The 13,347-nt window shown below is 37.9% G+C and overlaps 1 protein-coding gene across 12 annotated transcripts in view; it reads left to right on the forward strand.

Moving 5' to 3' along the window:
* Positions 1-13,347, forward strand: part of KCNIP4 (potassium voltage-gated channel interacting protein 4) — a 433,458-nt gene that overhangs the window by 414,667 nt on the left and 5,444 nt on the right. For all 12 annotated transcript variants that reach the window (XM_080371597.1, XM_080371592.1, XM_080371595.1 and 9 more), the window contains 5 exons: positions 1,993-2,062; positions 6,936-7,006; positions 10,994-11,101; positions 12,204-12,308; positions 12,638-12,700. In XM_080371597.1, coding sequence (XP_080227723.1) covers positions 1,993-2,062; positions 6,936-7,006; positions 10,994-11,101; positions 12,204-12,308; positions 12,638-12,700 — 417 coding nt within the window. The remainder of the gene's footprint in view (positions 1-1,992; positions 2,063-6,935; positions 7,007-10,993; positions 11,102-12,203; positions 12,309-12,637; positions 12,701-13,347) is intronic.

Here is a 13,347-nt window from a genome sequence, read left to right on the forward strand (position 1 = left end):
CAAAAAATATAGGTTTTCTTTTTAGTTCACTCAAAACATGCCTAACTTTTTGTCTGAAAAGAAATTACATGCAGAACAGGAAGAACCCATGGCTTCTTTTTTCATATTCTGAAATACTGCATTGCCCTTTGACGGTCCCACCCCATTTTGGGGAGAAGCCTGCATTATTCTTCCTTTAGCAGGTCTGGGAATGATGTAGTAGACCATACATACCAATGCATGCTTGTAAGAGGAACTTATGAAATGCCTTTGTTAAGTTTTCTACATTGAATAACTTTAGTGTTAGATCAGTAAGTACCTGAACAGTTCACTGATGTATTCTTTTTTGTGCTTCAAATACAAGTAAAAGTACTGCTCTTTTGTGTGCACTTATACAAGTCCAGAAGGCTGCACAAGCAGCATAGTAAACCTGCCGGGGGGGCACAGAGACACTAGACCATCCGGTTGCAGTCTGTTTAGGAAGCTGGTAAAGCAGGGAGAGATGTTTTAGAATGCCCTTATGCATAAATACATGACAGGCAGGGAGATGCCCTCTCAATTAATGGATTGCTTCTTACCTGACAAAGGGTAGAGATGGTAGATTCATTTCATTGTTCCTTCCATTCCCCAAAGGCTTTGGCTTGGAAGGCAGTGTGGCCCAGCTGTCAGTACAAACCTGGTCTCTAAGAGACCTGTGCTTTAATTCTGCCTCCATCAGTGGCAGCCTCTGTGACCAGGAACAAATAAGTTCATACTTCATACTCCATGACCGCTGTATGTCTGCTGCTCTGATGACACAGAATTGTTTCTGACTACGTGTTTGCACATGCTTAGTTATGGTGAAGAGCTGATTTAGGCTGAGGATAAGTGACATATATCAAAATAATCATAGATCTACAGATCTGACATGCATTTTTCAGGTGGTGCATTCATCTCTTAATCACCAAGATTACACTATTTGTTTCTTAGCAGAAGCTGTCAGAACTATGAATACCTCAGTGTTACTTGTTTGATCTAATAGAAATATTATTTGTTCTCACAGGAAAAGCTGTTATTACACTGGTAGAAGATGTTACACTGTTCTTTATCTTCATTTAAAGCTATTTACTTTCTCTAGTTTAGGACTAGGAGCATATAAGTTTGAGCCATCAGTCCAAATATCACAGCAATATGAACCCCAACACTTAATCTGTTTTTTCTTTCTTAACTTTCTTCTAGAAATACTTTCCTTTTAAAGAGCTTGCCAGGCTTTTTTCACTGTCTGTGTTAAAGAGGAATTAATGCAAAAAGGGATTAAGTGCGTTGCACAGTCATCTGCTAAGACTGGCAAATTCAGGGCTAGAAGTTGGCTGTCTGGTCTTTGATGTTTGTGTGACTTGGTAAACAATACGGTATTGCTTCTGCTTTACGTAAGTCATTTTTGTCAAGTCACCACTCTAATGCTCTTTTTTCTTCTCCTTTACTTCCTTTAATTTTCTTTGTAATTGCTTATTCTTCCTTACATGTTTCAGTTTATAAAAGAGATGTAAAGAGACAGAAGGATCTGCAAGGTTTGAATAAGATCTGTGGCAGGGTCTTTTGAATTCATTAAATGTAACTCCTCTGGTGGAACATGATTGCATGTTCTGCCAGTAATACCTGACGGCAAATGCAGTGTACATTCCTGCTTGGGTTCCATGCCACGCAAATGCTGCTTGCAGCGGTGGGAGCTCTGCTCGCAGTGACACCGGGAGCTCCACACACTGCAGCAGCAGGGGTGCTGCTCATGTCTGTCACTCAGATCTTAAGACTGAAGTGGAGACATATAGCATAGAAGAAATTTTTGTCCCCTGGGAACTCTTTGGGAACACCCTTCTAAGTGATAAACATTTAATGCATGAATATTTGGTTGAAAGTTCAAAATCAGACATGTTAAACTCTCAGTCACACACATGTTCTGTAGGGTCTCATGAATACATGATTTGACTGAACCAGACTGGATGGTATTAATTCTTGTCTTTCACTTTTTTTCAGGAGTGCCCCAGTGGCGTTGTCAATGAAGAAACCTTTAAAGAGATTTACTCTCAGTTCTTTCCCCAGGGAGGTGAGTACTTGGCAGACGTAATTAGTACTACAGTGAACACAGAGTTATGTGTTAGTTCCTAAGTCTGCCAAAAAAAGCCTGTTGTTCAGACTAAAACTATTGCTGTCTCAAGTTCTGTCTGAACTCATGGGGTACTTCCTTGATGGCTGGGTACATCTTAAAGTATATATTTCTTAATGAAGTGAAATGATAACTACAAGAAGTCAGTCTTCTGTTACAAAGTTACAACCTGTGTTTGGGTACCTTTGAAAACCAGGTTTCTCTGTGTTAATTTCTTTTTAAACTTTCTACACAGTCTTCCCCATTCTCTTTTATTCCACAAAACCTTTCACAGTAGGAATGAAAACTGTAGGAGGCTCTATACAGGTACCCTCTAATATTGATGGCAGAACCCCCTTGACTTCTATGGGTTTCTCTACTTAAACGAGGGCTTTTTTTTTGCTAAACCTAATTTAAATTAATTATTTTCCAGGGATTTAATTTATCTTCATTATCTTTTAGTGCAATGAAGGTAGCACAAAAATGTACAACAGTTTTTTGTCTTGAATGTTAGATTTTCTTTTAATTTGAACAATTTTCCTCTCTTTTCTTTCTCTTGCTTTTACCATTCAATCCTTCCTCTTCATATTCTCCTACACCTCTTCAGTCCTGCCTCTTCATCTTCTCCCCATCTCTTGAGATTTGCATGTTTCCCTGGGACTGCTCATAGCTTTCTTTTCATTTGTATTTAAACTCCCCCACACACTTAATTGGTAGGAACAAAATGTCTCCCAATTAGTTTTATTTTGAATAAAGACCTAGAAGGTAAAGAGCAGCATTCAGTGTGGATTACCATCACTGAAATCCTTAACAAGTAGGCGCACTCAATAGGGAAGAACAAAAGGCTAAAAGAGTTGACCTGCCTACTGATTATTTCTATATCTAAGCTTTTAAGCCAGGCTAACATCTACAGTTCGGATATTATATTTTGTAGTTACCCTGGCTAGCAAAAAATAATTCTTTGGATGTGATTTACTACACCTTTACTACACTTAAAATAATGATTAAAAAAAAATTACATTTCCTATTGTGACACTCAGAATTGTTTATGGGCAATGAGAATGCACACCTTTGATGAAAGTAAAACTAAAATGTACTGTGAGAATAAATGTAATCTTAAAAGCCTCATCTTTATTAGTCCAGACCTAATTGTCACAGAAAGGAAAGAATATTAACATAATTAAGATTGAGACATACTGTTTTTTAGTCTCTACCCTTTTTGCTGGTGCTAGCACTTACCCTTATGCTGTTTCTCTGGACCTTTAAGGCAGTGGCATCATTTGGAGGAGGGATGGGGGCTGCAGTGGACTGCTGGCAACTGGAGTCCTTCCCTGGGGGGAATAGGGTGTTCATGTTGGTGCTTTCTTCTTCCTCACTCTAGGATTCACCTGGGGTCATTTCTCCATGTTTGCTAACACTTTTTTACACCTTTCTTTTTCTCCATTGGTTTGCAGCTCCACATTACATCCAAATCTATTAGAGGTGGTGACTTTTACATGTCTTTGTTCTCTTTGCTACCCCTAAACCCAGTTTTGTGCACCTCCACACCTGCATTTCACTGACCATGGGTGAGTTGTTTATAGCTGTGGGGACTGCAGTGCCAGCCTGCGCCCTGTCCCCTCTCATCCCATGCCTGTTCCCCTCTGCGCTGCATCCCAGCTCTCTGCTGCTCGAGGCCTCTGCTGCTGTACAAAGCAAAAAGTTCTCTCCACTACATCGTTATGTTAGACCCATAAATGCCTACTCCTATATAGAATAACTGCCTGTTTCTGCCACCTATATAAAGCTATAGTTGCATCACAAAAATAAAATCAATGAAACTTAGAAACCTGATCAGCTTGAGAGACTGCTGTCACAGCTAAACCGCTGGAAACAAAGCTGCAAGCTGATAATATTCTGTCCTGGTGCAAGCTCCCTATAAAACTTGTGGCTTCTTAGTAGCAATATGGGGACACACGGTTACTATGTTCATTGCAATTTCAATAATGCAGTTACTCTATTTGCAACAAGGGAGCTATGCTTCCCTGGGAAAAAAAAAAAAAAAAAGTCATTTTTCTTCTTGCTTCATTTAACCTTAATAGAATACAGTTAAAAAGTTAGATTTTTAGCAGGGTGGAAAAGTATCACCTCCAGATAATTCACTCATCAGTAACAGATGTTGTGTACTAGCAACAGCATTTTTAGCTTTCTTAATAAAGCTTTTTCAGAGATCTCTGTGAAGAGCATCGAGAAGTGACCATCAGGAACTATCCCCTTCCCTCTCACCATCCTCCATGGCCTCCATGCAGCCACATGTGTCCTTAGCTGTACATAAAGAGCACACACAAATGTGAAAGCCTTATGTAGTTTTTCCTCAAAATTTCAGGAAAAACATTCTGTGGGAACAGCAGAAGAGCTGAATCCACACACTGAATAACCATTACACTCCTCAGTTATGGACAGGACGGGTTAGGTTCCCTGTTTGATAAGGCATACTCTCGGATGTATAATGATTGCCATTTTTTGTCTCTGATGTTTAAAATGCTTTAACAGTGTATTTCAAAGGAATTCTGACTTAGTATGTATTTCTGTCTCAACCTGTCAGAATATGTTTAGCCTATAAGTTATATTATCAGATCCCTGAAAAGAAAAAAATATTTAAAAAGTTAAGCTTTTTTCCTAACATGACTACTGTTCAATATTTATGGGGGTGGAGGCAAGGGGGAATCATATTAAGTAGCTGTAATTAAAAGATTAGTGTACCTCATCCTGACGTCTTTTTGAAGGCAAAATTTTAGACAAGAGTTGCCTGAACAAACAGCCCTGAATAAGACCTCTGAATTATTATTTTTTTTTCAGAAGGGGTTACTAGAAATAAAAGATTATTCAACTGGAGGTGGTTTTTTCATATACCATCATACAAAAAGAGTAGTATGTTGTATCATGTATGGACAAAAAGCAATATTTTTTTTTTGTGTGTGTGTGTGTTAACCTTTGTGTTTCCTGTAAATCTACAGGAAGTAATGAGGAATATTTAATATGTTTTTTAAGAAATGAATGCCTAGAGAATAGGAAGCTATTTAAAATTCAGTAATTATACTTCTATAATATGTTTCTTTCCCCTGAAGATGGTTTGCATAGTATATTCTGTTGCGCAACAGAATTCTCAGTAGATTATAGAAAATATGACTATTAAAATCCTAAATGTAAACCAAAGTCAACAAATTTACATTCTTCAGTTAAAGTGGGAATTGATCTGCTTGGTCATGCTTAAGCAATTGCACTAATGACTGGATACATGGATGAATTAATAAATATCTTGATAGTGTTTTTTTTAATCTCTGAAAATGCTTTAACAGACACAGGGTTTAAAGGTTGCAAAGGTTTTTCTTGTTACAATTATTTCACATCATATGAAATTAACATATTGAAGTAAGATCAGAGACTTTACTTACTAATATCAGGTCTGAATCCGTGAAGTACAAAGTTTTGAGTTTTGGTATATTTTGGTTCTTTGGGGAGAAGGTGGCATTTCAGGTGAGTGACCCAAGACTATCACTCAGTTTAATTCAAAACAATATTCTGGGCTGTGACAAGTACAGGTTTTTAGGATTAATATGAAAGGTCAAATGGTTTAGTGCCAAGAAATCAGAAAAAGGCATGTCAGCAGTGATGAGAATTTTCCATGATGGGAGGGGTTTGTCCTGCAAGGGAGACACAGATTTCATAGCTCTTCTCACTTTACTAAAAGTTTGTGAGGTTAATGTTACTTAACCTAACATTAATGTAAATCCATGAAGCAGAAAGAGCAAAGCAATGAGTATGAAAAGTAAACAATACTTCAGACTACATTAATTTGCATTATTTTTATGGAGGGAGAAGGCACTGAGGAAAGCTGACCTCACATCAACAGGGCAGTCTCTGGAGACGCTCCCTCTTTTCAGTGTATTACTCCTGGAGCAGGCTGTGCCTCTCAGAAGGCATTTGGTGGAAATGGAAAGATGAATCTTTACAAAAAGTTAGAGGCATGACAGATTCATATTCGTGCTGTTGTGTGTTTCTGAAATGAGTCAATATGCACTGTTCAGTAGGCTGAGAAGGTGTACAAATAATTAGTGAAGGGGTCACTTGTTTAAGGTCATCTTTCAGAGACTTATTGACCACTTCAGCTACCCACAGCCAGTTTTTTTCAAGGTTTTTAAGCACCTAGCCCTCATAGGATGTACATGGGAATGGAATTAAGCAGCAAACCAGCTTTACAAATCTCCTTCTCTGGACAGATTTCTCCCCCACCTGTGGGTGAGCATATGACCCGAACACAGCAGCAGATTTCCAACAAGCTCAGCTTGTTGGGTAACAGGCTTGTCTTCAGAGTAAAAACAACACACCAGATGCACAGATGGTAGCATCTGCTTCCCTCATTTAAAGTGAACAAATTAACTCATTTTTTCTTTTTTAACATATGAGATAGATTCCTTATCACGGTCATTTAACTGATAAAGTAGCGTTCCCATTAACACAGGTTGTTTCAGAGTACAATAACATGACTTCTTTGCTATTCATTCAGATATCAGTGATTAGAAGAAATAGGATTGGAAATCAATAAAGTTATTCTAGACCATAATTTTAGATTTTCTGTTCCTAACAATGTAGCTACCTACATGCTTGCACTTATAATTTATCCCTATTCCCCTGCCAAAAAAAAAAAAAAAAAAAGTTTAAATTGAATTGAAAATTTAGTTTTGCTATCAAATTTTGGTATCAAAATATATCTTGGTATCAGTTTTTTTCATGGAATGAAAATAAATGAAATGAGAGGTGCTTACTATGGATTTTTTGCTGTTTTAAATTATAGATTCCACAACTTATGCACATTTTCTGTTTAATGCATTTGACACTGATCATAATGGATCTGTAAGTTTTGAGGTAAGTGATGCTGTTACTTCTTTCTCTGCGATTGAATATTTTGTCATTCCTTGTAATTAAGTCCAGTTTGGTGGCTTTTATTATATGGCTCACATTATGAAAAATTTAGCTTATGTGACTCAAGTTTCAAGTTTTTCCAAGGTATTAACAGAAGTCATTATTATTATTTTGTAATTGTATATCCCAAAATGGTAACTCAGATTGTGCTGCTATGTAATATTTTTATAAATCTGCTCATTTAAAAGTTACCCCAATTCATACATAAGTTATGTAAAATAATCCTTGTCTTCCTCCTCCTGCAAGGTGAGAAGGACTGTGAACTACAACTAATGTTACGGGGATGACTCAGCCAAAACAGGATTGCTCACACTATTAGTTTCAGGAGAAGGCTTTACAAAAAAAGGCTTTAAAGTGAATGTATTTAAAAGCACAAGGGCTTGAAATTCATTCTTCCTCCATTTAACTGCCCAGTCTGTTTTCAAAACAGTTTTCTGCCTCTCTGCTACAGCTGATGTCACCACCTGCAAAGGCTGATGTCATCAGTGCATGACATGGTAAAAAGGGCAACTCACTGCAATAGTTTAGATGAAAACAGGGTGTACAATATGAAATCGTGTGTCCTGCAGGACAAGGGCAGTGATTGTCAGCCTGTACTTGGCACTGGTGAGGCTGCACCTCGAACACTGTGTTCAGGTTTGGGCCTCTCACTACAAGAGGGACGTAGAGGTGCTGGAGCATGTCCAGAGAAGGATGACAACTCTGGTGAAGGATCTGGGGCACAAGTCTGATGAGGAGCAGCTGAGGTCTGGAGAGGAGACTCAGGGGACCTTATCACTTTCTAGAGCCACCTGAAAGCAGGTTGCAGGCAGGTGGGGGTCGGTCTGTTCTCCCAGATAACAAGTGACAGGACAAGAGAAAACAGCCTCAAGCTACACCGGGTGGTTTAGATTGGGTATGAGTAAAAAAAAATCCTTACTGAAAGGATGGTCAAGCATTGGAACAGGCTGCCCAGGGAGGTGGTAGAATCACCACCCTGGAGGTGTTTAAAGAACACATAGCTGCAGTGCTTAGGGACATGGTTTAGTGATGGACTTTGCAGTCCTGGGTTAACAGTTGGACTTGGTGATCTAAAAGGGCTTTTCCAACCTAAATGGTTCTATGATTCTACTAAATAAAATATATTTCCTCTTAACAGCAGCTCCTCCTTAGTGATCTTTGTTTTACGGGCACCAGGGCTCCACCACTTCTGTGACAAACATTCATCACTTGATTCCTTTCCAAAATTCTGTGATCTAAGTCCAGAAATGGATTTAGGTGTCTGCCTACCCACTTCTGGCCTTGAACAAGACATAAAGGAACACATGATCAGATGGAATAATTTTAAGCTTTCCTATGGATTTGAGACAGCACACTATTAAGCTTGTTAATTAATTTATTAATGAACTAGTTCTCCCTAAAGATTTACTGAGGGATAAAGCAATCAGAAAGTCATCAACAACCTTGCTAGGAGATAATTAATCACTGCGGGGAAAAAACAAATACAAGTTAATCCCAGATCACAACCAGAGGCTCTATACAGCCGTAGTGCAGAACTGACATGTGGGCAGGCTGTGTGACTGAGCACACAGAAGCTCCAGTACAGCTGCAATGATGCTCCATTTTGCAACCTTTCAGTGAGACATCTCCCTTTCTTGCAGAATCAAAGTTAGGCACAGGAGACTTTGGCAGCTAATGGACAAATGGTCTTCACAGGTATTAGCATGCTCAGCAGGAAGCTAGCAGGTTAGAAATCGGAAGCTGTGGAAAGGAGTAAAGGCAAGTACCAAAGCACAGACTTCTGTGCTTCTAACTTCATCGTCACAGACTCAAGAGAGACCTGACCTAGACTTCTGCCTCAGCCCAGACCCCCTCCAGAGATTTAGGCTCCTTTGTGACCCTAGGTCAGAGGCACCTCTCCTTATCAGGTGCTCAGCTGAGCAGGACTGTCCCTCAGTGGACAGCGTTGGCATCCTTAGGGGATGTAAATGTCCAAGCAGTACTGTGAATCTTACTTCAAAAACAAATAGGCTCTAAAAGTAAAATTCCTCTCTCTCTCCAGAAATCAGATGTTTAAACCAGGAAGGAAAACACATCTATGTACTCTAATACTGTAACGGGGCCTTGGGTTCATGCTTCATGCTAAATGGTGTGCTTGATTCATAAGTCACTGTATTGTTGGTAACAAGCATAAAGTCAGAAGCTCTCTGAGCTTAGCTGCTACCCTTAGCACTGTTGCTTTACTGTGGCATTCTGCACTGGATTACCAGTTTAACAGCTACCATAGCTATACTGCCTCTGACACGCACATTGCCTTCCACCATGCAGAACCTTTTTCTTTTTGAGGATCCAGCCCAAAATACCCTGTGTACTACTCTAAGAAAATAAAATTATCGGAGACGTTGGCAAAGGAGTTCAGGCAAAGCTACATCAAGAATGTAAAACAGTGCAGAAAAGATTTGAAGACAGGGTACTGAATTAAAAAGGTTAATTGATAATGTAATCTGTCTAAGTCTGTTCTGAATTTTGTGAACATTTTCATACTTAATAGTACACTGTTAAAGAGTTGCTTGCAGATTTAACCCTGTGACTCCCAATTAGTCATTGAGATGTAGACAAGTTGAGCAAAACTCTTTTAAGATTCATGCATCCAGGTATTTACGACAGACTAAGAAAACCCAGAGCATACCACTTGAATCATCAAAAAGACTGAAGCTGTCAAGAGAGCTGTCTGTGCCTACAAGACCATCTGAAGCCATGATATCTGCGTATGCTTCACTGTGTGTGTCATACATCAGACCTTTATAATTTACGTTTAACTTCATTGCAGTCTTTTCCATTGTTCCTGTTCTAAGGAAATGCATAAACTTTGCTGGTGCTGATAAGAATTTTTTCAGCTTTTATTTTCACTGCTTTAATGTTACTCTAAGACTTCCTATATGTCTTTGCCAGTGATGGAGAAATGCACATTTAAATATAAGATGTTGCCATATTCTCCTCAACCTATTATGGAGACAGTTTCACAGATTTTTGGGTTTACAGGGTTGTCAAGTAGAAGAAGGTGGAGGAGATAGTTAGGAAAAAAACCACCATTGTTTAAAAGAAGTTAGCACGCTAAGAAATAGAGAAGACAGGTGATGACAAATCCCAGCTGATATTTTCTCCAATCTGGAAGATGCTCACTAAAAGTAAATGAGGTTTGTGCTGTCAGAAGAGTATTAATTATAAAACAAAAATATATAATAAATACTACATATAAATAATCTTGAATGTCTTCTGATTTATTTCTGTGGAATAGTTTTACAGCAATAGAGCATTGGTGGGTCACAAAAGCAGTCAGGTGGTACATGGACACATAGTAAATATTATTCACTATCATATTTCCAGTAAAAGTTTTAAGTAGCGAGGTGTACTGCAGCATACATGGAGTTTCAGATGTGGACCGCAGCAGATTGATCTAAGAGGTCTGGGAACCACATATGCCACTTCCAACAAGGTATAGATTTAACAAGAATTTAATGGTCCTTAGTAGATAGTTTTCCCAACATTGGTCCCCTGTGCTCAGATTAATCTAGCTCGCACTTCAAGCTTTTTTTTTTTGGACCATTAAACCCGGGCAATTGCTTTTCCCTGTTACGAAGTTCAACAGGAAGTGCTTAGGCAAGGCATTTGAGAGGATAAATCCACCAACAGAAAATTATGGCTTATTTTATAGAAAATTACTCAATTTACTTATTAATTATGACTGTAGCAAACAGTGCCTAGATTGTTAACTATTTAAAAAAAACCAGCAACCCTTAATACTTACTATGAAGCAAAAAAAAAAAAAAAATAGAAACAAAACATCTCTCCAGATTTCCATGCTTCTGACAAATGCATTATTCTGGATTTCTGAGTGTTTGTGAAAAATCTGCTCAATTCCTAACTGACCAAGACTTTTTGTCTACTTAGGATTTTGTAATGGGTCTTTCAATTTTACTCCGAGGGACAGTACAGGAGAAACTGAACTGGGCTTTTAATTTGTATGATATAAATAAGGATGGATATATAACTAAAGAGGTAAGGTCTACTTTTACACTAATCACTGAAAGGTCATATATCTAAGTCCTGCTTTCAAAGAAGAATGGCTTCATTGTAAAATTAGACATATTAACAAATAAACATATCATATTAAACTAGACATGCTAACAATAAAGTAATTTTCTCATTTTAAAGGCAGATATAAAAATTGAAAACTTAAAATCTTCACAGAAATTGTAAAAGATCAGAATTCTTTAGGTTTGGCCTCAACTTATGTATTTACACATACAGTCGCTAGAATAAAGTAGTTTGGTAGGATAATTTGGACAAAAAGAATGAAGTACGTGAGCCGTATTTGTTACTCATTTTATGAACTTAACTTCCAAAAATTTTTGCTTGAAAGAGGATTTATATAAAATGATTCCTACATCTTTTAATCTGCAAGGATTCAAACACACACTTAAATTACAGTGGCACCAAATGAGTGCTTTCATAAAAAACATGTTTTTTCAAAACTGGGTCTTTATGTAAGTATATATATATTACCCTTATAATTTTACACTTTTAGAGAAACACTTCATGTTACTATAAAAGGATGTTCTATAGAATAATTTCTCAGCATACTGGTAGATGACTTGTTTTTATAATTACTCTTATAGTTTTCACTCTCTTAAAATTTGATATAAAAGGAGGACTCTGCGTATGTGCAGATGTATGCGCGGGTGTTTCTGTTTTTGCTATGGAAAAAGCTGCAAGAATCTGATATGCTTTGGCAATCCACTTGCTATTTTGGAACTTCTTTTCCAGTTTAGTTTTATTCACAAGACCTCAGAAGATTCTTCCCACAATCCATCAACTTGCACATATTCTAAATCATTTAAAATCAGAATCATACACCTGCATCTATTCAACAAATGTATCTATGAAAGTGGAACTAACATGCTAGAATTTCTAGAAGCATGGTAGTTCCTTCTTGAAGCTGTTCAGTCATAGAATAACAGGCACAATCTCGTTCAGTCGTAAAGTAACAGGCACAATCTCAAAATTGTATTCTAAAATGTAAACCCTAAAAAATTTATGTGTTCTGAGTTAAAGCAGTGTCTACAATGCACCTACATTACACAGACTTTTTTCTTTTCAGGAAATGCTTGATATCATGAAAGCAATATATGATATGATGGGGAAATGCACCTATCCTGTTCTCAAGGAGGATGCACCTAGACAACATGTGGAAACATTTTTCCAGGTGAGTCAGGTAACACAGGCCCCCAAAAGACTTCTCTGTTAACAGGTATGGCAAGATTTTCATTGTGGTCACAATTTTACATATCCTCCCAATTTTGTAATCCTTTTTCTTCTCTGTGGTTCAATCCCAAGTTTCTCAGATCTACTCATTACACCTTGCTTTTTCAACAATAAGCTCCTTAAGCTTATTCTAATACACTACTTGCAACATCTTTACAGCACTTTGGCCTCGTTCCTAGGCTGACATATAACTGAAGTTAATAATAAAATGGACTTGTTTTACACAAGATTTCAGGAGAATAAACATACATTTTTATTATTTCTGAACAGAAAATGGACAAAAACAAAGATGGAGTAGTTACCATAGATGAATTCATTGAGAGCTGCCAGAAAGTAAGTACCCAGTGATAAGTACTGAACTTGTATCTGTTGGCTGATGCTATCAGCCCTGCACAAATGTCTCTGGAATGACGATGATGGTAATACTAATACCAGAGACAGTATTTTCCTGAGGTAGAGTACGCATGTACACCATTGCACAAAACCACTAAACATTTAAATAAATTTGTGACCTGAATCTGTAGAAAGATGTTCTATACAAGCTGTCATTGCTTATTAGAGAACTGTGTCCACATCCCTTCTCTCTTTGACAGTGTTTTGTTTGTATTTGATGGGAAAGTTTCTTCACATTCAGATAAACATTTATTTATATCTTCTTCTCATGCTGGGGAACACATTGCTGTTGCAACGGGCATACAGTCACAGCAATAACAATAGTATTTCTTGAAAATGTATCATGTATAGGAGTGTTTCTGAAACAGGAGCCATGACCTGCTGCAGCCTTACAAAGGGAGTGCAAGGAGCTTGCAAAGTGTTGAATGGCAGGAGTTAACAGCAGGCAAGTTTTCTCAAGGCAAGGGAGTATGAGCTGATTACGATTATCAGTTGCAAGTGTTTACACTGCCCAGGTGGCTGTTAATTTCCTTCAACTGCTCAAAGCAGCTCCTTGCCCGTAGAGCCAGGAAAGAGAATCAACTTCT

Source organism: Falco punctatus, assembly GCF_963210335.1.
Source record: "Falco punctatus genome assembly, chromosome: 1".
Taxonomy (NCBI): Eukaryota; Metazoa; Chordata; class Aves; order Falconiformes; family Falconidae; genus Falco; species Falco punctatus.